The sequence below is a fragment of the Hylobates moloch genome, unplaced genomic scaffold, assembly GCF_009828535.3.
Source record: "Hylobates moloch isolate HMO894 unplaced genomic scaffold, HMol_V3 SCAFFOLD_18, whole genome shotgun sequence".
NCBI classification, from domain to species: domain Eukaryota; kingdom Metazoa; phylum Chordata; class Mammalia; order Primates; family Hylobatidae; genus Hylobates; species Hylobates moloch.
In genome coordinates this window covers 63,443,561-63,467,210 of record NW_026652293.1, presented here as the reverse complement: position 1 = coordinate 63,467,210, position 23,650 = coordinate 63,443,561, and the positions used below count along the sequence as shown (strand labels likewise).

At 47.1% G+C, this 23,650-nt stretch overlaps 1 protein-coding gene across 3 annotated transcripts in view; it reads right to left on the bottom strand.

Moving 5' to 3' along the window:
* Nucleotides 1–1,560: 1,560 nt before the first annotated feature.
* CAPN9 (calpain 9) overlaps nucleotides 1,561–23,650 on the bottom strand; it is a 54,676-nt gene continuing 32,586 nt past the window's right edge. For all 3 annotated transcript variants that reach the window (XM_032137125.2, XM_032137126.2, XM_032137127.2), the window contains 11 exons: nucleotides 23,157–23,314; nucleotides 22,785–22,993; nucleotides 17,465–17,501; nucleotides 15,883–15,963; nucleotides 13,311–13,368; nucleotides 11,566–11,630; nucleotides 10,995–11,063; nucleotides 10,561–10,639; nucleotides 8,233–8,349; nucleotides 5,293–5,351; nucleotides 1,561–1,983 (listed from right to left, as the gene is read on the bottom strand). In XM_032137125.2, the coding sequence (XP_031993016.1) occupies nucleotides 1,957–1,983; nucleotides 5,293–5,351; nucleotides 8,233–8,349; nucleotides 10,561–10,639; nucleotides 10,995–11,063; nucleotides 11,566–11,630; nucleotides 13,311–13,368; nucleotides 15,883–15,963; nucleotides 17,465–17,501; nucleotides 22,785–22,993; nucleotides 23,157–23,314 (959 nt within the window). In that variant the 3' untranslated portion in view covers nucleotides 1,561–1,956. The remainder of the gene's footprint in view (nucleotides 1,984–5,292; nucleotides 5,352–8,232; nucleotides 8,350–10,560; nucleotides 10,640–10,994; nucleotides 11,064–11,565; nucleotides 11,631–13,310; nucleotides 13,369–15,882; nucleotides 15,964–17,464; nucleotides 17,502–22,784; nucleotides 22,994–23,156; nucleotides 23,315–23,650) is intronic.

Here is a 23,650-nt window from a genome sequence, read left to right as displayed (position 1 = left end):
GTAGAGCTCTACTGAATTCTCCTTCAAGACTGGTTCTGTAATTCTTGGATTCTTGCAATGAAGAACAGAGGTAAACCGAAAGCATATGATAGTGTCTAACTCTTTTAGACATTTAAGAAAACAATGGTTCACAACAGTGGGCCTTAGTTGCACTGAGGGCCTGTTTTGTGTCAAGTACCGTGCCTGGCACCTTCTACTTACAATTTCATTTATTCATCATAAGATCTCAGTGAGGCAGAAATTACCATCCTTGTGAGTGGAGGAAACTAAGTCTCAGAGAGGTTAGTAACTTTCCCAGGGACATATGGATGCAAAGAAAACAGGACGCCCAGTTCATAAACTTCATTTCCTGGGTACCTTTCAAGCACAGGCAAAATCAGTGAGAGACAGTTATGTGCTCCTGGACATAAAGGCCTAAAAGCACCCTGTGGGAGTGACACTAGAAAAAGGAGCTCATATGGTGAGTCCCCTTCCAAGTTTTACCTGTGAGCAGGGCTAGTGTTCACATCTAAGAAACAATATGGCAGCAGTGTGCACCGATGAGAGTGGGCACAGGCCGAGCACAGGAGATGGCATGTCTGGGGTTGTACTGGCGTGCCCCAGCACAGAGCCTTGGTCCTAAGCCTGCTCCTGAGAGAAGGCTCTTGTCCTGCATCCATTGCCGCGTGAACCCAGGGAAGGGCTGGAAGGTAAAGGAGAAGATCATGGTACCTTGGCCACGATCAGGGACAGGGTTCTGATGAAGCTCCACTTCTTTTTTTTTTTGAGACTGAGTCTCACTCTTGTTGCCCAGGCTGCAACCTCCGCCTCCTGGGTTCAAGTGATTCTCCTGCCTCAGCGTCCAGAGTAGCTGGGATTACAGGCACCCGCCACCACGCCCAGCTAATTTTTGTATTTTTAGTAGAGATGGGGTTTTACCACGTTGGCCAGGCTGGTCTTGAACTCCTGACCTCAGGTGATCCGCCCGCCTTGGCCTCACAAAGTGCTAGGATTATAGGTGTAAGCCACCACGCTCGGCCTCCACTTCTAACTTGATCTTCATCCCAACCATTCTCCTTCTTTCCCTCTCAGCATCTCCCGCTCCCATCCTCCACCTCATCTGCCACAAGTGTACCAGTAAGAATGCGGGGCTTGGCATGTATTCAGCCAGTATCTTCTCATGTTACCTCCCATTATTCCAGTTCAGTGGATACTCCTGTTCAGCACTAGTGAGCTATAATGAGGATTCTCTGCTCTGTTTTCCCCCATCATGTTGGGGATGAGTAAGATCAAACCTCGCCAGAATCTGTACTCCTTGAGAAGAAATAACAGCATTCAGCTTTTCTGACCCAAAGTCTTCAGACACAAATAATATCTGGACTGGATAGTGACTGTTTTAGTTACCACCTCTCATAGGAGGAGGTAGAGATTGTCATCTTGATCCATTCTTATTGGAGATCCACTCTTGTCCAATTATCGGAACTACCTGATGTCTTCCCCGATAAGGAAGCATACTTATGATGCAGAAACGCTAAATTATGACCTCACTCCTTTTCCCCCTCATCTTATTCCACATACACATTTATAAAAACATGCTTTATAAAGGATGTCTGATCACAATGACTGGAGCTACATGGAAGCCAGGATTCTGTGCGTTAGAACTCTGAGTAATTCTTAATGGAAGGAAATAAGGAAAATAGAGTGTGGGAAAGCTAGCGATGCCTGAATCTGGACGTAAGGCACAGGTGGCGCCAACAGCCACCTTAAGGCAGTGACTTTACAAAGAAGTAGCACAAAATCAGTGAGTGTAGCTGAGTTCATTTCATTCTTCCCAGATCAAGATGGAGAAGGGAGAAGGCCGGACGATGAGAGGGGAGTGAGCCCTGGGCGTAATGGTTCCACACCAGGAGAAGTTCTGAAGGTCAAGGTCCAGAAGCCAAGATTCAGCTGGGCAGGCTGCATCTCTACAAGGCAGCCTCAGATGTTCATTGTCAAATAGATGAACTGGGGAGAGAGAGAGAGAGAGAGAGAGAGAGAGATGAGGGGTCGTTGTCCTTCCATGTCCCTTCCAGTCTCAGCCTCAGGAGAGGCCCCAGTTTGCTGACATCACAGGAGATCTGCTATTTGATCATTTTGCCTGTGAACTTGGATATCTGTCTCAACAGGAAACCATTTAAAGAAAATAAATGAATTCTCAGAACTTGACATTTTCTGGAGGACCTGAGTCCTTTCCGAGTGAGCTCACACCAAGCACAGATGGTAAGACAGAGACAGGAAAATGTGCTTTCTCCCTGTTAAGAGGACAGCCTCGCTGAAGCATCTTGGGCAGGGCAGTATTAAGTGCCTTTTCCTTGTTGATGAGGGGTCCTCTCACCTTTGGGAGAGAGGTGGCCCTCCACCCATGGAGGGACTGCAGGAAGTGGAAGCAGGTTCCATAGCTGGGGGGTGTTACAAGTGAGCTAAAGGAGAAGTAGCATGGAATTCCTCCTCATTTTCTCTCCTGAGTTCACCCTGCCTCCTCCTTCCCAACAGCTTGCTTATCACAGCATGGTGACTTGGGGCAACGTGATTATATGAGATGTTTTTTTTCTCCCTTCTCTGTCCTCCTTCCTGGGCACAGCATATATAGTATGAGGGCTACTGTAATGAAAAGTGCACAGGCTCTTTTAGTAAAGTGATTGCAGGTGAAGCCAACTCAGCCAGGAAAAGCTCCTGTTGCTTCCTGGGATGGGTCAGGGGAAAAGGAGAGGGACTTTAAAACATGGATACTTCAACCTGGCTGCACACTGGACTCACCAAGGAGATTTAAAAAAAAAAAAAAAAAAAAAAAAAAAAACCAATGCTTGGGTCTCACCTCCAGAGATTCAGATTTAATCGATCTGGGGAGTGGCTGGGGTATCAGGATTTTTAAATCTCCCCAGGTGATGCTAACATGCAGCCAGATATAAGGATGGTAGGTTTAGAGGGGGAGAATGCAATGGTTTTCACTGTTGTACTGCAGGGTGATGATGTGGGGCAGGGCAGGAGCCCATTCCAGCCCCTACACCTGTGGACACTTGGGTTCAAGGTGTCCACACTTCTACCTTGAACCTGCAGCACTGGAATACTTCCTCCACACTGCTGGTGCTCTGGAGCCTTTGACTAGCCAGGAGGCCACTGAGTAACAAACCTTCCCCCTGTCTCCTTCCACCATGGACCAGGGGCAGCCATCACACTTCTTCATGTTTTTTAGTGACATTACTTATCATTTACCTTAAAGTAAATGATAAATAAAGGTGGACCTAGGGGTCTCTCTTGTTCTCTTTCTTTCTTTCCCTTTCTTTCTTTCTCTTTCTTTCTTTCTTTCTCTCTTTCTTTCTCTTTCTCTCTTTCTTTCTCTCTCTCTTTTTTCTCTTTCTTTCTTTTCTCTTTCTTTCTTTCTCTTTCTTTCTTTCTTTCTTTCTTTCTTTCTTTCTTTCTTTTCTTTCCTTCTTTCTTTCTTTCCTTCTTTCTTTTGATGGAGTCTCGCTCTGTCGCCCAGGCTGGAGTGCAGTGGCGCAATCTTAGCTCACTGTATACTCCACCTCCTGGGTTCATGCCGTTCTCCTGCCTCAGCCTCCCAAGTAGCTGGGACTACAGGCGCCCGCCACCATGCCAGGCTAATTTTTTGTATTTTTAGCAGAGACGGGGTTTCACCTTGTTAGCCAGAATGGTCTCTATCTCCCGATCTCGTGATTCTCCCGCCTCGGCCTCCCAAAGTGCTTGGATTACATCTTCCTTTCTTTTTTAAGAGACAGGGTCTTGCTATCACTCTCATCCAGGCTGGAGTGCAGTGGCGAGATCATAGCTCACTGCATCCTCAAACCCATAGCCTCAAGCAATCCTCCCACCTAGGCCTCTCACATAGCTGGGACTGCAGGTGCAAACCACCATGCCCAGCTTTCTCTTATTTTCATAATAGAAAAGTTTGTGTGTGCACACCTTTCTTTGGAATCTTGGAGTGATCAAAGGAGGTATAGTTATTACATGTGTCCTACATGCTGAAGGTGAAAGACAAAACTAGAGAAGAAAAATGCCCAGTTTCTGTTCTCAATGAAATAATAATGCGTCCAGGGATCTGAGATACACACGAGAAAATTAGTGATGAATGAACATAATTGCCAAATTATATGATATTATTATAAAGCAAAGCTTTTGGTGTAATATTAAGGCCTGTGTCTCTTTCTGTAAATGGTTAAACTGAGGCACAGAGCAGCCTGATTAATCGAAATCAGAGCACAAAAGAGGGGAGGAGGTATAATCTTCTAAAACACATACTGTCATCAACCTCTTCATCTTGAAATATTCAATTAAATGTTATCCAAACCCACAGTTACTAATGAGTTTGGAAATGAGCTGGCTGTGAGTGTGAGTATGGAAATTGGTGGAGAGGAGAAACCCCAGAGATTGGGGAGGAGCCACAGGCTGCCTGGCTTTAGTGTTGTTAGGTAGAAGAGAAAGCAGACCTGGAAAGAAAGATACAGGGAGGGAAAGAAGGAAAAGGGAGATAAAAATTACAGAAACCATTGAAGGAAACTGCTCCACAGTTTCCCCTCTGCCTTTGGGCAAGAGAATATCTCAAGAGCGTTTCCAAGCTTCATGTGCACAGGAATCACTGGGGTCCTGTGAAAGGCGACTTCCATTCAGCAGGTCTGGGGCAGGGCCTGGCACTCTGCATTTCCAGCTCTCTCTCCTAAGCGATGCCTGTGCTGCTGCTGGCCCAAGGACCTCCCTGTGAGCAGACGGGGTCCATCGGGATCCTCTGGGGAGAGGGTGATTGAAACCCCTCGGAATCCTTCTCCCACACCTCTGACACTCAGACCCATGGTCTCCCACCCCCTCATTGCTATGATGACCCCAGTAACTGGCCAGTTTTGTACTTGTCGGAGTTTGGGGGAGCATCATGGGAACCACGGGGCAACATGGGCAAGGGAGAGTGAGCAAACTGGCAGGTGGAAGGCAGGCAGGCTGTTACCCAAATGACAGAAGGAAGAAAAGGACAAGAAGGCAGAGTCTGCTCACTCACTCAAGTCAAAGCGATTAATCTCTCTATGCCTCAGTTTCCACCCTGCAAAATGGGAATACTATTGGTACTTAGCTCACAGAATTATTGTAATGGCTCAATTGATTAGTTCATAAATAGTATCTCAAAAATATTAGCTATTTTGTTGTAATCACTCCCACAGCTAGATGTCAGCCCTTGCATGAAATCATGCATTCAGCAAACATTTATGGAGCGTGGACTCTGCCGGGCCCTGGCTGGGTCCCTGAGCAGAGGGGCTGGATTGGCCATACCTCATTTATATTGAGATGAATGAATTCCTTGTTCTTCGTACTGAGAGCCTGGAACACCCCTGATAGGAGAGAAGGGGGAAAGGCATCCTTTTAAAGACAATTCCTTTACCAAGTTTGTTTCCCAGCGACAAAAGGGCCTTTAAGGGGAGCCTGTGGGGAAGCTGCTCCATCTGGTGGTAAACAAGGACTTTCATCAAGGGCAGCGACGGGACTCGGGCCGGCTGAAAGGGAACTTCTCTGAACGGATGGAGGCATCCAGTCCTGTTGCAAGCCAGTGGTCACCTAAGCCAGTCAGCTGGCCAGCAGCTCCTGGAGCCAAAGCAACTCCCCTATCTTAACCTTCTGGGGGGTACAGGGCCCTTGAAATCCATGGGCCCCAGAAAAAAAGCACATGTACGTAAAGTTTTGCATGAATCTGAAAGTTGTTAGTCTCGCCCTTGTAGGAAGGGGCTGTGGGCGCTGTCACAGGACAGAGTGGCACAGGAGAGCGTGCCAGCACTGAGCCGGGGGCTGGGTCTACCGCATGGTGTCACCTGAGCAAGTCACTGCCCTCTTGGGGCCTCAGCCTCCTCACCTTCAGAAGACGAGGTCAAGCCAATCAGCCCTGGCTTCCCTTGAGAATCTCACAGGTAGCTTTAATAATACAACCCAAAGCGGGGTGGGGGACCATCACTGAACACAAGAAATGGAAGAGACCCAACAACCAAACACGGTGACTGGGTCTTGTGTGGATCCTGAGTCAACCAAGCAACTGTAAAAAGGTGGCCTGGGAGATTTGGTGCATGAGCCGGGCACTAGAGAAAGTTGAGGGTTTGCTGAGAATTTTGTTAGGTGTGCAAATGGCATGACGATGATGCTAAAAACAAGTCTATCAACTGGAGATACTCAGATGAATGGAAAGAGTTTCTGAGATCTGCTATTAAATTATTTAGGGGGAAAAAGTATGTGTTGTAGGAGCACAAGGGAAAAGTTAGCAAGATGGTGATTGTTGAGGTTGGGTGTAAAGGTCTGGAAACACCTGGCGAATGTGCATAACTCCCGATGCTGTGTGCCACCCCTGAGATTCTAATAGAACTGGTCAACTGTGCAGCCTGGTCATCAACATTTCTTTAGGCACCCCTGGAGATAGTAATGTATAGCAAAGTTTGAGAAGTGCTGGTATGGAGTGCATGGGAACCTATTATGATTCTTTATATCTAAGTGGAGGGTTGACATTTTTACAATAAAAAGTTAAAATAATACTGGAGCAAAGCTCCATCCTTGGTAATTGTAAAAGTTCTCCAGGCGAATCTAATGTGAGGATCCCAGAGTGGATGGTGTTAAGCCTAAAGGGTCTTCACCCTAATATTCCTCTATTATAAGAACAAGCTGAGGCACTCCCACCCCCCGTGCTGGGAAGGATTACGCCTGGGTGGTTTAGAAAGGAAAGAGCAATTGAGAGAAGAGAAACTAGCAAATCTCATTGTTTCTAGGGTCAGCTCTGACCACCCTGTAAGTCTAATAAGTGATTCTCTTTCAGGCGGGGTCTTTCTAGAATGCACCTCTCACTAGCTACCAGTAACCCCCTAGGGAAAGCCCAGCCTCCTGGCTTGATATACTAGGCCCTTTGGGACCTGCTGGTCTCTCTCTGGGCTTCTCTCATCATTCCTTAATCAACACATACTCATTGATTGTCCAGAAATTACGGCTCTCCTGGAGCTTAGAGTCTAGAGGGGCTGTGCTTCAAGCAAGTAATTAGTGTTCTATTACCAAAGAAGCAGAAGGAGCTGTCATGCTGATAACCGAGGGTCACAGTCCTCACCTTTTTAGTTTAATTTTAATTTAATTAATTTAATTTATTTATTTATCTATTTATTTACATATATTTTTGAGATGGAGTCTCCCACTGTCGCCCAGGCTGGAGTGCAGTGGCAAATCTCAGCTCACTGCAACCTCCGCCTCCCAGGTTCAAGGGGTTCTCCTGCTTCAGCCTCCCGAGTAGCTGGGATTATGGGTGCATACCACCACACTTGGCTAATTTTTTGTATTTTTAGTAGAGATGGAGTTTCACTATGAGCTAGTCTCGAGCTCCTGACCTCATGATCCATCTGCCTCAGCCTCCCAAAGTGCTGGGATTACAGGCGTGAGCCATTGTGCCTGGTCCCCTGCCTTTTTTTTTTTTTTTTAAATCAAGTATTCATACCTCGAAGTGGCCTATGGAACATAGATTAGAAAATACCAAGCAGGACTAGCTGCATAATTTGTGAGGCCCAGGGCAAAATGGAAATGGGGGGCCCCCTGCTCCTAACTTATGAAGACTTTCAAGATGGAAACACCAGAGCATTAAACCAAGCACGAGGCACCCTTGGGGGCACGGGTCGTTTGGCACCTGCACAGAGGGCACGTCCTCGTAGCCACCCCAGTGCTGAGTTACAGGCCCTAGACATGCTTCATTCAGCCTCACCTTCAAAACCACCTTTGAGGGGCAGGATGGCTATGACAATAAACTGCAAACACTGAAGTGCATGGGCACATAATCTCTATTTGTGGTGTAACAAATCTTGTTTGAGATAACTGGGTCAATGTCTAGGGTTTACAGGGTGGGGAAGGGGGGAGGAAGAGGGACTGAGACTCTCCGGTTTCTATATGCTATGATGGGATTTAACCTGAAATTGAACCTTTCCTCAAACACAAGGCACAAACCTGCCCCAGCCCATCATCCTCCCACAGCGGCACTATGAATGTATAAAGAAAGGAGATGCTAAGAAACATGCTGCAGGGGAGGCTGGCACATTCTGCTCCTTAGCTAACCGCACAGGCCCATGGGTCCACACACATCAGACCACGGCTCTCTGTGGTCTATCTTTGCCATTACTTTAATCAGGCTGTTTCTCATGTGCTCATGGAGGGTGACTGAAGATGCCACCCCGAGGTGTACCCTCAGCCTCGCTGGACACTTACGGCTCGCATTCTCCAGCCGGACCAGGCAGTTGAGGAAGTCATCGAAGTCCAGCTGGAGCTCCTCATCTGCATACCTGAGCACGATCAGCTGCAGGAGGTGGCTGCTCAGCTGAAAGCCTGTGGGGACGAAGGAGGAGACCCAGGACTCGCTGTATCCGAGCCCCGAGGTGAGTCTGCACCTTTGAGGGAGCTCCCAGGCAGCTGAGGAGAGGGCTCAGAAGAGGGAGCCACTGTTTCACTCCTCAAAGCTGGGGTCCCCAGACCCAGTGGGACTGCTGCCCTTGGTGTGAATGCAGCGTGAGAGTGTGAATCTGTGGTGCAGGCGGGGGACTCTCAGGCGTGCTTTCTGTGTTTAATGGCTTCCGAGTTTAGCGAGTTTGTGATCTTAATTTTGATGCCAACATCACCCATAGGGTCTCGCTGACTTTACAGGAAGCTTCGTTTGGGGGAACTTAACACCGGGTGGTGTCTGAGCCCCACGCTCATTCCTACACCAGCCTCCCCTCGCGTTCTATGTCTCAGGTCACTTCCAGCTGTGGCCCTAGAACGTTTCTTAGAGGGGATGCTGCTGCCCACGGAGAATGATACTCTGCCAGGGGCCCATTCCTGCACATCCACGATGGGGGAGGAATGCCAGGCTACAGCCAGGAGGCCTGGATCTGAGCCGTGGCACTGCTCCAGCCGTGGCATATGGGTTCGGTTCTCTGGGCTTTGGTTTCCTCATCGTCAAATGAGGAGTTTAGACAAAGTGAACTTCCTTCTAGATTTGATATTTAGATTTTTTTTTTTTTTTTGAGATGGAGTTTCACTCTTGTTGCCCAGGCTGGAGTGCAGTGGTGCAATCTCAGCTCACTGCAACTTCCGCCTTCTGATTTCAAGTGATTCTCCTGTCGCAGCCTCCTGAGTAGCTGGGACTACAGGCGCCTGCCACCACGCCTGGCTAACTTTTGTATTTTTAGTAGAAACGGGGTTTCACCATGTTGGCCAGGCTGGTCTCAAACTCCTGACCTCGTGATCCACCCGCCTCGGCCTCCCAAAGTGCTAGGATTACAGGCATGAGCCACCACACCTGGCCAGTGCTTTGATTTCTAATTAGTGCCCTTAGAAGCGATTTCTTTCCCCCTTTCATTTTGGTCTACATGTTCACTTTCTGGGAGGTGTTCACAGGATTGTTCAGAAATCCACCCAGGGTCTTTCTGCTTCTTCCTAATTCCAGCGGAGGAGGAGGGGGGTCAGGCACAGAGCACAGAGTCTCTAGAGCCTGCACGGCTGTGCGGGCTGCCGGCCTTGGCCAGAATCCTGGTGTTTGGGGCTAGAGGAGGGGATGAGGGGCAATCCCCGCCACGCTACATCAGGGTAGGAAAGACACAGCCATGCCCTTCCTCTCTGAGCGCTCCCTTTGTCCCCTGCTCAGTTCCTCCTCCCGGAAACAGAGTCACCATCCCCTAAGAAAATCACGTGCCCTTCTCAGCCTGGCACTTTGCTCATTTGTAAATCATCTGATTTTCTTCTCCCTTACATAGGACCCGAGATGGTCCTGGCTGTGTATACTTCATCCTTTTATCAGGCCTGAGCCTGGACATGTTTCCAGATTTTGCTTTCCCTGAGAGGGAACCACTTTAAAAGGTTCGGGAGGCCCCTCTCTGTGAGGTGTGCTTGGTGAGAAGCACAGGCGGCCCAGCGGGCGGGAGGTCTGCAGAGCGCTCATGGAAACTGTGTACGCAGGACACGGGACCACAGAGAGGCCGACAGCCATCCAGCGCCGGACTAGAGTGGGAAACGCCACCTGGAGCCCAGCCTTCTGGAAAGGGAGCAGGCTATGATGCAGTTATCCAGTTTGGTTTCAGAGTTTGCTGCTGATAAAGCCCGGGACAGGGCCACAGGTGGCACAGGGACGTGCGGCCCCCAAACCATGGGCACTGCATGCTCTGTCTCATCCACGATAAAAACCATCTGAGAGTAGAAATGGGAAGTTTGGAATCACTGCAGCTGGCCACCAAAGAGCCATGTGTTAAGTACTGGGCCAGAAAACATGGTCAGAGGCTATGAGGCCTCCAGAGGGCAGGCCAAGTTCATTTTTAGCAGATACATTTAAAAAGTTCCTACCAATGTTCACAGTGGTTTAAAATGAGGGCCCTGGTGTCAGCAAGTGAGTCCTGAGTCTGAACCCTGGTGCCACCACTCCAAGGGCCGTGACCTTAAGAATCACCAACTGGGCTCAGAGGCCCACCTCCTGGGCAGCAGAGAGAAGACCTGCCATCTGCTCAGGTTGCCCACAGGCAGTACCTGGCATGCAGTCAGCCACCTGCACTCCAGTCTTTTCTTTACCTGCAGCTTTCAGTGCAGTCCGCAGTTCATAGGTAGACATGGTGCCGGACTTGTCAGCATCAAACCGAAGGAAAAGGTTCTAAAGGGTGGAGAGCAGAAGCATTGAGAAGGAGCCTGCCTGAAAGGCATTGCCGATGGCAGTAAGTGGGTGACAGCTAGCCCAGGGGAGCTACCCTACAGGGGCCACAGAGGCCACAGTTGGACTGGGCCTTCCAAAAGAAGTCGGTCTCCCTTTTGTCTTCCTTTTCGTCTTGGGTGGAAGCACGGTGGTAGTCCCATAAGCATCGGAATAGCATGATGCTGTTTTCCCTTCTCCCCTGTCCGAATACAATTCCTCTAGCCTGCAGCCTGCAGGCTGCTGCACCTTTTTAAATCCCCTCTGCTCTGGGCTCACCGGGTCCCCCAGAGGCCAAGCCCTGCTCCAGGTTACATACAATCCACTGCTTCAGCTTGTCCCAGAACACTTTGAATTCACCAAACTCCAGCTTCCCATTGCTGCTGGTCTGTGCCATATGGGTTAAGGGAGACGTGAGCCGTGTTTCAGCCTGACTCAGGCTCCTCGTGGGACCTCAGCTCTGGGACTGCAGAGGGGGAGGGCTGATGGGCTGGCCTGGGTGACACAGGTTTGAGGCCCTGGGGAAGTAGTTTTAATGATTAAACCACAAATCTCTGAAGAGGGGAAATGACAGAAGTGGAATGGGGGTGGTCCTGGAAAGTTCACAAAAACAGAACTCTGTTCCCTTGGACAGGATCCCAAAGTGGCAAGAAGACCCCCAAGTCCCTTCAAAAGCTCCCCACCCCCGCCACTGGGCAGTCCTGTGCATTTTGATTCTGATCCAATTTCAGCATCAGGGTCCCCCAGCTTTGGGTCATTTTCTGTGAAGAAGACTATTCTGCTGGCTAAGGATGTCATGTTCTTGGAGAGTCTGCACTATTGAAGATCACTCTACTGTGCTTAAAGCTCAGGATCCATGTCTATTTCTGCTCAAATACTTGGAAGGATACGTCCATCAGGGAAATAATGTTTTTACAGGAGATCAGGCTTAGCTTCTTGAATTTGATGTCCTTTTCTGAAATTGCAAATGAAAGCTGAATTCAGTCGACCCGATAAGATAAACCTATGTACCCATCTGCTGAAAGCCCAATAATGTGGCTAAATCCAGGGCTGTTGGGGGCTGTGATGTGGCTACTCTCTTATGATACTGGTAGGAGTAGAAGTTAACATGACCTTTCAGAAGGAAAATTGGCAAAATGTGAAAAAAGCAATAAAAGTGGGTATGCGCCTTCATCCATTTATTCTAGTTCTAAGAATCCCGAGCGAAGAATTACATATGAAGATTTTTGTCATCACATTATTTATAGTGGCAAAAATTTGGAAGTGAAATAATGACCAGTAGAAAGGCATGGTCAATACCTTAGGCTATGTCTATATAACGGAGTATTATACGACCCTTAGGAATCATGTTTTTGCAGCATATTTAATGGCAGGATTTAAATTTGTTGGAGAAATTTGTACTCCCATACTACTGCTGGTGAAAATGTGAAATAGTCACTTTAGACAACAGTTGGATAGTCTTTAAAAACATTAAACATAGAGTTAAGCAATCCTCTTAACTAAACATATCATTAACAGGATGGTTATGCCACCATGTAACCATAGACTGTTGCATTGTGATGGAACCATCCTCATAACTATATACCCAAGAGAAGTGAAAACACATGCCCACCCAAAAAACTTGTATAGGAATGTTTACAGTTGCATTATTCATAATGACCAAAAACCGGTAACAACCCACATGGCCACCGATAGATGAATGAATAAACAGAACGGGGCCCACCCATACGATGGAATGTTGTCTGGCTGTAAGAAGGAATGAGACATTGATACATGCTACAGCATGGATGGACCTGGAAAACATCACACCATGTGAAAAAAGCCAGTCAGAAAGGACCACATATTGTATGATTCCTTTTTTTCCCCCTTGAAACGGAGTATTGCTCTGTTGCCCAGCCTGAAGTGCAATGGTGTGATCTTGGCTCACTGCAACCTCCACCTCCCAGGTTTAAGCAATTCTCCTGCCATATCCTCCCGAGTAGCTGGGACTACAGGTGCCCACCACCACACCTGGCTAATTTTTTTTTTTTTTTTGTATTTTTAGTAGAGATGGGGTTTCACCATGTTGACCAGGCTGGTCTTGAACTCCTGACCTCAGGTGATCCGCCTGTCTCGGCCTCCCAAAGTGCTGGGATTACAGGCGTGAGCCACCGCACCCAGCCTATGTTTCTTTTTATATAAAATATTCAGAATATGTAAATCGAATCTATAGAGAAAGAAAGTAGATGAGTGGCTGCCTGGGGCTGGGGGAAATGGGTACAGGGTTAACACTGTTAATGGGTAAAGGATTTCTTGTTGGAGTGATGAAACGTTCTAACATTATATGTCTATGCATATGACACACATGTACATACATGCAGATACACATATGTTAAGAGTGGTTATTTATGGTGGTGAGATCATTTGTGATTATCTTTGTCGTTAGGCTTTTCTGCATTTTTAAGAATTTTCTACTATAAACCTGCATCATTTTTGGAATCAGGAAAACAAACAATGAAAGCTATTTTTAAAGTATACCTACAAATCAGCCCTGGGAAGCAGATCTGCAGCTCGAAGGAGCAGGGAGGGGACCCAGGCAATGTGGTCACTCGTCCCTCCATAGGCGCCCCAGGACCCCGATGGGGTCGGCACTTACTCTTTTGCAGCACAGCATTTAAAACATACTCAAGTTCCTCTGCTGTCACCTCCATGTCCTGTTGAAGTGGAGACAATTGTTTTTTATAGCCCTTGGCACCTTCTTTTTTAGTTTTTTTTTTTTTTTTTTAAATCAGTTCTGAGCTTGATTTGGCTCAAGTGACAGACCAGCCTTCAGGACCCTGCTGTGGGCAGATGTACCTATCTCCTGTGTAGCTGCAGCTACGTGTCTCATATGTCACATGTTTTAGGGACATGGCAGCCCAACTAGGAGAGAGCCTAACTTGAGAGACGTCCCAATCCAGGAAAGCACATGGAAAGCTGGGCAGGGCAAGGCAGTGGTTTCCCAACTTCCCTGAGGGTCAGAACCACTCCTGGAATTGTCCTAAGCTCCTGAGATGATTCCTATGTTGGAGGTAGTTTGGGAAAACCAGACTGAGTCTTCCTCTGCACAGTAGAACGGCCTGCAGAGCTTTAAAACAGTCCCGTATCTGGGGCTTACCCCAGGGAATCTTGAAATCAGAGGACCTGGGCATATGGTCCTATTTTTAAGACCTAGGGGTTGATTTAGAATTAAGAATAAGGGTGAATTTCAGAATCATGGATCTAAGGCGCTCCAGGAAATCTTGGCAGCCTCCACCTCGGAAGCTGGTTAGAAATGGAGAGTCTCAGGCCTTTTTTTTTTTTTTTTTTTTGATACAGTGTCTTGCTCTGTCATCCAGATTGGAGTACAGTGGTGTGACCACAGCTGACTGGAGCCTCAATTTCCCATGCTCAAGCAATCCTCCTACCTCAGCCTCCCAAGTAGCTGGGACTATAGGCATGCGCCACCATGCTGGGCTGATTATTTTTGCAGAGATGGACTTTTTCTTTCCCTATGTTGCCCAGGATGCTCTTGACCTATTGATGAGGAATCTGTGTTTTTTCCCCAGGATGCCCAGGTCACTTTATGCACATGTGTGTTTGAGTAGCACTGACATAGACCTCATTTTGGTCAGGGTTTTGCACTAGCCGTGTGTTATGCTGTGGAGTGCTTCTAACACAGTCTGTCCTGAAGCCTCTGGGCCTGGGGAATGGGGGTTTGGGATGTTTGGTGTTGGTAAGAAAGCACTGCTCCAGTCAGGCCCCCACTGAAAGAGGAGGAAAGAGAAATGGAGCCATGTGCCCAAGTCATCCAACTACTTGGAAGAAAAGCAGGACATGAGTCGAGGAGGGCTAAACTCTAGAGGTACTTTTTTGGTTGTTAATAAAGGTCGACTGAAACTCCTGCAACATTCACCACTTCCCTCCCAAACTCTGGATCTCCATCTGACAACTCCTGCCCTCCCGCATGAACCTCTTTAACTCCTCTGAGCCTGTCATGCTGGGTCTGACCCAGCATGCTCCAGATAGCCCCTGGAGCAGGGAGGTCACCACTGCCTTCCCCCTTCACCATGCTCTGTCCCACCCAGAGCTGCGCTCAGCCACCTTCCTGCTGTACTTTAAGCAGTCACATGAGCCCCCCTTTTCTCCATCCGATCCTGTGGTCCCCTAATCTCCCTGCTTTACCTGTTTATTGCAGTGCCTAATATACTACCATCAGACAGCCCCTAGGTTTAGATATCACCCCTCCAGGTGACCCCTTTCATAATTCAGGAACCCCAGTTTGGGGAAACACATGAAGCTAATAGAGTCATTAGCACCTTGACATGAATTAGTTCATCAGCTCATTTTATTTATGGCCCCAAGAGAGTACCTCTGGGGCAGTTTCTAGAAAGACTTCCCTCCCCTGACCCCAGCAGGTGGAGGAAGAGCCTGGATCTGTGTGAGGCTCCATCCAGTGTCCCCAAGAAGGAAGCTGAGCAGTGGAAAGAGCTAGGATAGGGTGGGGGACAGGAAGTTGCAGTTGAATAGGGACCTCCTTGAACATGATCCCCTTGACCACAGCAGACAGAGTATTCTAATGGCAGTGATTTTCAGGCAGACTTCAAAGGAGCCACCTCTTCAAGGCTTGCTCTAGCCTCCCAAAGAAAGCACCTGGGGCCAGGCGTGGTAGCTCATGCCTGTAATCCCAGCACTTTGGGAGGCTGAGGCCAGAGGATTGCTTGCGCTTAGGAGTTTGAGACCAGCCTGGGCGACATAGCAAGACTCTTTATTTATTTATTTTTTTAATGAGCTAAGCATGATGGCATGTGCCTATAGTCCCGGCTACTCAGGAAGCTGAGGTGATAGGATCTCTTGAGCCCATGAGTTTGAGGCTGCAGTGAGCTAGGCTTATACCACTGCACTCCAGCCAGGGCAACAGAGTGAGACCCTGTCTGAAACAAAAGAGCTAAAAAACAAAGCGTCTGGGCCCATTCCGAGCGTCTCTGGGTTCACTGGCCCCATCCACAGCTGCAGACTGTGTAAGTAAGAGATGCCGTAAACAGGGTGGTCTTTGGGCCTTCAATGATCAGTGCTGGTCTTACTTTGCAACAAGCTCCATCATGCCTCAGGATGGCGTTGCCAACCAACCCCACGACTGCAGCCCTTTGCTAGGAAGCCAGGTCCAGGCCCTCAGCCTGGTGGGGAGATGGAAGTGGGGCGTGTCCTACCTCACCAGCGACTTGTTCTAACAGAGCTCGAAACTGCTGCTCCTCCTCTGTCTCCTGGTCAGGTGGAGTTGGCTTTGGAGGCTAAAAAACAGCCAAAGAAACTTGCACAAAATGATCCACAAAAAAGAAACATGACAAAAACAGCAGGAAAGAAGCCAGGACCCTCTGTGCCCAGCCCCATGTCACCCTCCTGAGGCGGTGTGCACAAGCTGCGTCCTGTAGCGTGAGGAACATTTTCTCATGAAGGCTCTTTCAGAAGGTGAAACTAGAAGGACTTTATTAGCTGGACCTGTGGAGCCCTTCTGCCTTACAGACAAGGAGGCCAAAGGACCTTGACCCGTGCCTAAGTTAGGTCCTGGCCATTGGATTTTCATGCTGCCTGCCCTTCCTCTGGCTTACTTCTTACCACCCTAGACTGGAATGACTTACTTCATCATCTGTTTTGATAGCTGGTAAAATCGTTGAAGGCAAGAGTCTGTTTCTAGTGCTAAGCTCTGGGCTTGGTATACAGAAAGAGCTCAGTAAATGTTTTGGGTGATTTTTGGTTTCTTTGGTTTTTTTAGCACCATTAATAAGCTGTGCGCCAGCACGGAACAGCAAATTCCCTCCTAAAAGCAGATCTTTGCTGTCACTGAATGTGTCAGACTGTTTCCAGCTATAGTATCTCAGGGCCTCTTGAGAGTCCTTCAGCCCTTGGACGAGGGTAAAACCACCCCCTTGTCTCCTCCTCCACACACACATAACATAGGGGAGATGTTCCACTGAGTCCACAGTAAAAAACATCTCCCTGCCTCTCTGGTTTTCTTTTCATTGATTAGTTTTCTTAAAATACAGTTAAAAGATAGTCTACCCCCTTCTGAAGTGGCAGCCTCCTCTTAGGTGGAGTTGGTAGTTGAAAGTTATTGAATCAAAATGAAGTCACTAATGTTAAGAAAACCCTGACAAATAGAGCTCGGGAAGGCCAGAAGGTTCTCATGCTTATTTGCCTGATAACAAAAATATCAAAAAAGGCTGCAAAAACCACAACCTTTCACAGAGGCCCTTGCAACCATACACAAAAATACTTCTACCTCTGCCTACCAACTGCCTGTCCAACATCAGACTGGCTTCACCTTTGTTATTGATCTTTGTAGCCAAGGGTAATTATTTTAAAACAATTATGTAACCCTTCTCAATTTTTCTTTAAAAACCTTTGTCCTCCTTTACCTCCCCAAATATGTGCATAGTTTACTACGGCATGCACCTTCCCATTGCAGTGCTTTATCCCCAAATAAGTAGCTTTTCTTTTAGAGAGTGTCTCTGTTTGTTATTTCAGTTGACAGTAGCACAGAGGAAGATGACATCGAACAGAACTTTATACCAAGCATCCACCTCACTCCCATGCCTGGTCCTTGTGGACTAGAAGATCACAATCTAGAAGACACACATCTTGGTCTTCAGGAGGTTAGAATCATAGATGCTTACTTGATCGCATATAACCATTCTCTGAACTGCAGAGTTTTACATGACACTGTGATTAGAAGGAAGGTTTCCAGAACCATCACCTGAATCCTATACTCCATAGCAACATCAGAAGACTCACCTCAGGAAGGTCAATGTCTACATTTCCATCCATATCCCTGTAGGGGCAGAAAAACACACTGCCTCAATTGTGGATTAACTTCTCATTGGGATCTGCAGAGCTGAAGAGCCCAGAGCCGTGGGAAGGTTCTGTCCCATTGAATCCCTTATTGTTCAGTGCTGTTTCCATTTCACAGAGTTTGCAGACCCCATGCATTGACACCCCCACCCTTAGTCACTCAGACCTTGCTCAGAATGCAAATAAGAGGGACAGCCATTGTGTTAGACCATTCTTGCATGGCTATAGAGAAATAACAGAGACTAGGTAATCTATAAAGAAAAGAGATTTGATTGGCTCACGGTTCTACAGGCTTTACAGGAGCACAGTGCTGGCATCTGCTCTGCTTCTAAGGAGGCCTCAGGAAACTTACAATTATTGTAGAAGGTGAAGGGGGAGCAGGCAAGTCACATGGAAAAAGCAGGAGCAGGGTGGTGTGGGGGAGTTGCCACATACCCTTAAACAACCAGATCTCATGCAAACTCACTATCGTGAAGACAGCACCAAGCCATGAGAGATCCGCTCCCATGACCCAAACACCTCCCATCAAGCCCCATCTCCAATGCTGGGGATTACAATTCAGCATCAGATTTGGTGGGGACACATACTCAAACTATATCATTCTGCCGTGGCCCCTCAAATCTCATGTCCTTCTCACACTGCAAAATATAATAATGCCTTCCCAATAATCCCCCAAAGTCTTAAGTCATTCCAGCATTAACTCAAAAGTCCAAAGTCCAAAGTCTCACCTGAGATAAGGCAAGTCCCATCACCTACGAGCCTGTCAAATCACAATCAAGTTCCAAGATATACAAATTCCATTTTATACTTCCAAAATACAATGGGAGTGTGGGCATTGGGTAAACATTCCCTTTCCAAAAGGCTAAAAGAAAGGGGCTACAGGCCCCCATGCAAGTTTGAAAACCAGCAGGGCAGTCATTATATCTTAAAGATCCAAAATGATCTCCTTTGAGTCCATGCCCTACATCCAGGGAACACTGGTACAAAGGGTGGGATCCTAAGGCCTTGGGAACCTCTGTCCCTGTGACTTTGGCTGCTGTCATGGGTTGTTGAGTGCCTGTGGCTTTTCCAGGCTCAAGGTGCAAGCTGCCAGTGGATCCACCATTCTTGGGTCTGGAGGATGATGGCCGCCTTCCCACAGTTCCGCTAGGCAATACCCCAGTGGGGACTCTGCGTGAGACCTCGAACCTCACATTTCCCCATCTGCATAGCCCTAGTAGAAGTTCTCTGTGAGGGCTCTGTCCCTGCAGCAGGCTTTTGCCTGGTTATCCAGGCTTTTCCATACATCCTCTGAAATCTAGGTGGAGGCTGCCAAGCCTCATTCAGTCTTGCACTCTGTGTGCCTGCAGGCTTAACACCATATGGAAGCTGTCAAGGCTTATGGCTTGCACTCTTGCACTCTCTGAAGCAGTAGCCCAAACTGTATCTGGTGCCTTTGAGCAGAGACTGGAGCTGGAGCAGCTGGGATGCAGGTAACAGTGTCCTGAGGCTGCACAGGGCAGTGGCGCCCTAGGCTTGGCCCATGAAGCCATTTTTTTCCTCTTAGGCCTCTTGGCCTGTGATGGGAGGAGGTGCTGCTGCAAAGGTCTCTAAAATGCCTTTGCGGCCTTTTCCCCATTGTCTTGGTTATAGCACTTGGCTCCTTTTTAGTTATGTAAATATCTCTAGCAAGTGGTTGCTCCACAGCCTGCTTGAATTCCTCTCTCGAAAAAGCTTTTTCTTTCTTGCTATATAGCCAGGCTGCAAATTTTCCAAACTTTTGTGCCCTGCTTCCCTTTTAAATGTATATATTCCAGCTTTAAGTCACATCTTTGCTCCCACATCTGAGTATACGTTGTTAGAAGCAGCCAGGACACATCCTGAATGCTTTGCTGCTTAGAAATTTCTTCTTCCAGATACCCTAAATCATCACTATGAAGTTCAAACTTCCACAGATCCCTAGGGCATGGACACAATTCAGCCAAGTTCTTTGCTAAGGCATAACACACATAACCTTTGCTTCAGTTCCCAATAAGTTCCTCCTTTCCATCTGAGACCTTGGCAGCCTGAACTTCACTGTTCATATCACTATCAACAGTTTGGCCATAACTATTTAACCAGCCTCTAAGAAGTTCTAAACTTTTCCTCATCTTCCTGTCTTCTGAGGCCTTCAAACTCTTCCAACCTCTGCCTGTATCTAGTTCCAAAGTCACTTCCACATTTTCAGTTATCTTTATAACAGTGCCCCACTCTTCTGTACCAATTTTCTGCATTAGGCTGTTCTTGTACTGCTATAAAGAAATACCTAAGACTAATTTACAAAGAAAGGAGGTTCAATTGGCTCACAATTCTGCAGGCTTTACAACGAAGCATGGTGTATTCCCTAGAAGTTAACTTAACTCCTTGACTTCTAGGGAGGCCTGGGAAACTTACAATCACGGCAGAAGGGGGAAGAGTCATGTCACATGGCAAAAGCTGGAGCAGGGGTGGGGCAGGTGCCACATACTATTAACCACATCTCACAAGAATTCACTCAGTATCACGAGGATAGCACTAGGCCATGAGGGATCCACACCCATGACCCAAACATCTCCTACCAGGCTCCACCTCCAATATTGGGGATTACAATTCAACTTCAGATTTGATGGGGACACATATTCAAACTATATCACCCATCACCAAGAACTTGTGAATTCTGGATTTATGAAACTAAAAGAAGTTAGGCCAGCAGTCACTCCTTATTTCTTTGGTGTACTTTAACAAGGGCAACTGATAAAAGTGTTTTATAGAATAGTAGCACCTCCAGAGACCCATAAACAGTGCAGTTGCATTACACATTCACTCTCCATGAACTTTGCATCTTCAAAGGAGATACATATCTGTCGGAGACCATTCAGCCTATTGAGTGGTAGGCAATGGGGAGGGGGTGCATTTTAAAAGATTACAAAGTTGAATCAGAACCAAAAAGACCACCTTTTTTTTTAGACGGAGTCTCACTCTGTGGCACAGGCTGGAGTGCAATGGCATGATCTCGGCTCACTGCAACCTCTGCCTCCTGGGTTTTAAGTGATTCTCCTGCCTCAGTCTCCCGAGTAGCTGGGATTACAGGCACGTGCCACCATGCCCAGCTAATTTTGTATTTTTAGTAGAGATAGGGTTTCTCCATGTTGGCCAGGCTGGTCTCAAACTCCTGACTTCAGGTGATCCTCCTGCCTCGGCCTCCCAAAGTGCTTGGATTACAGGCATGCTCCACCGTGCCTGGCCTAAAAACCACCTTTTGAAGCTGCATCCGTAACTCCTGCCTCTCCTCACAGATGTAAATTCCTGATTCCACTGGTGGGGTTGGGGAGGGATGGGTGTCTCCGTGCTTACGTTAGGGAAAAAGAGGAAAAATGATGCAATCATGTTTTTTTTGCTATTCACATATTTAGGGGGACTTGTAGTATTTGGATAGTAGTAATATTAAGAGGAGGAGCAGGCTTCAGCTTTTGATGATGCTAAAAACATTTGGAAGCATACAGTCTTATAGAGTAAACTTGAAGGGCTCTCAAAAACTGATACAAAGTCAAAGGGAATACAAATAAACATTAACATCAAATGGGGGTAGTCCTCCCTTTCCTCCTCATCCCCTGGGCATCCATAACATAACCCTTTCAGAACTTTTGTTTGTTTGATCAGGAGCCTGTCTGAGAGCTAAACCAATGCAAACAGAGCTCAGTGTGAATTTTTGTTACCAAGCTACAGAGCTGATTCTTATACTCAACATCATAGCAGATTAAAGTATCTTGTTCAGAGCAAGATTGAGCATGGAGTTTTTTTGCCATGTACAAGTCACCTTATGCATGTCAGTGACCCTGAGCTCACCCCACTAATGAGACAGAGAACAAGAGGCATGGCACTGGCATAACTTGGGTCTCTGTTGTTCTTGCCACCCATAAGAGATGTCAATCTGCATGGATCTCATACAGGGTACTTTTGTGTGAACAGATACTAGGATATTCATCCCCATCCTGTACTAGTATCTGGGAGAAGGCTGGAGAAAAATTCTCCGGGAGAATGTTTAAAAATTAAAGACTTTTCTGCATCTATTTAGCCAAGAGAAAGAACCATGCCTTTTGTAATCAGCTTGGGAAACCCCATTAGACTTCATAATTGAGAGTCTTTTCAATGCATGCCACCAACCTAATCCTCTCTCACTAAACGAAAGATGAAGCTAGAGTGAGTCATGTATTCACAGCTGTCTCTCTTGTTAACTCTGTGCAGATTGATCTTTTGTTGGAGACTTATCTAGCTTAAATACAGAATTAGCAGATTTTAGCATTCTCCTTAATCTTTAGAATATCGTCATTGGGAAAAGAAATGGATTCCTCTATCTTGAACCATTTTTCCCCCTGTGCCACAGAGCGACCAATGGTGAATGGGCAGTAATGGGAAACATTTTCCATAGAAGTAACTGATATAAAATAATTTCGCTAAGACACTGTGAGGAAAATGTGGTGGAATATTGGGTATGTAAAATGAGAGGCGGATTTGCCAACATTTATTTAAATTGGAGCTGAAAGAACATGTCATTCTTGAAATTTGCAATAGCCACCCCCTTCATCATGCCCAGAAATGTCTAGCATCCCTGCTTGTGGCTCTTATCCCAGAAGCTTCTTGGTAATAGGGTCTGAAAAATGAAGGTCTCCACCCAAGAATGTCTTGTGAGCATGACTCTGGGACTAGTAGAAAAGAGCAACTTTTCAATGGTTTCCTTGAGGGAGGGAGGAGCAGAGCTAGAAGGGATATGTGCCTTGCCTTGCAGATAAGTTAACAAAGTGTCCTGCAGCCTGGCCCGGTGGCTCACTCCTGTAATCCCAGCACTTTGGGAGGCTGAGGCGGGTGGATCACCTAAGGTCAGGAGTTTGAGACCAGCCTGGCCAACATGGAGAAACCCCGCCTCTACTAAAAATACAAAAAAAATTAGCCAGGTGTGGTGGTGGGTGCCTGTAATCCTTGCTACTCGGGAGGCTGAGGCAGGAGAATTGCTTGAATCTGGGAGGCGGAAGTTGCAGTGAGCTGAGATGGCGCCATTGCACTCCAGCCTGGGCAACAAGAGTGAAACTTCATCTAAAAAAAAAATTAATAATAAATAAAAGAAAAGAAAGAAACTGTCCTGCCTTGCCTCTTAGGTACACACGGAAAAGGGAAGAATGGAGTCTTGGCTCCAGCAGTTCCCAGGTGACTTCTGTGTGAATTAACCACTAAAAGAAGTGGGATTCTGGAAGCTGTTCCTCTGACTCACCGGGTAATGGCTTTTTTCTCCGAAAAGATTCTCAGACAGAAATCAGCTTCCTGGTGGGGCTCAAAAGTGCTGGGAATCAGGATGTACTCCCCAGGGGGCAGCTTGAACCTGTCGGAGACTTCTCTCAGGTTGATGAATGTCTTGCTTCTGGCCCGAGAAGCGTGGTATCTGAAGAAGTCTTTGTTCAGGTGTTCGTCTTTGTCAGGGCACTGCAATGGGTAAGAAAGAGAGGGGTTTCCTAGGGAAGTTCCTCTTGGCTTTTCCGACGCAATTCATGGACTCTTGGTTGAGTCTCAGGTGTGAGACTGAGGAGGAGCTGCGAATTTAGAACTCAGATGGAGAACTCTGAAATGCACCGTGGTTCCCACCTACCTCATAAATGGCATAGCCGATTGTCAGCACAGTGGCACCAAATCTCTTGAGTTTCCGTCTATCTTTCTGCATCAGGGCTACAAGGAAACTACACTCCTCCTGCCCCTCATCTTTCTCAGTCAGAGACAATTTTATTTGTGGATTGGTCCAAAAGGTATCTGTCATTTGGGAGAGGTAGATTATTTTCCCCTTTTTAAGAAAAACCCACAAAGACCACACACACACACATACACACACACGCACGCACACCTATCCGCCCTCATTATATATCCTACCAAACATGAGAAAGTAATACCTTCTCTCCCTGTTCAATAAGCCCTCCTACCCTACTTTTGATAATCCCCAACGAGAATGCAAAGTATCCTCTCTTTCATTTCCACCTTCTCTTTAACCATTTCCTATGCAGTTTTTTAAGGACATTCTTCTGGGTCTAGCCTGCCAAAACTTGTTCCATCTTTTTTTTTTTCCACTTAGTATTTCAAAGGAGAGTGCAG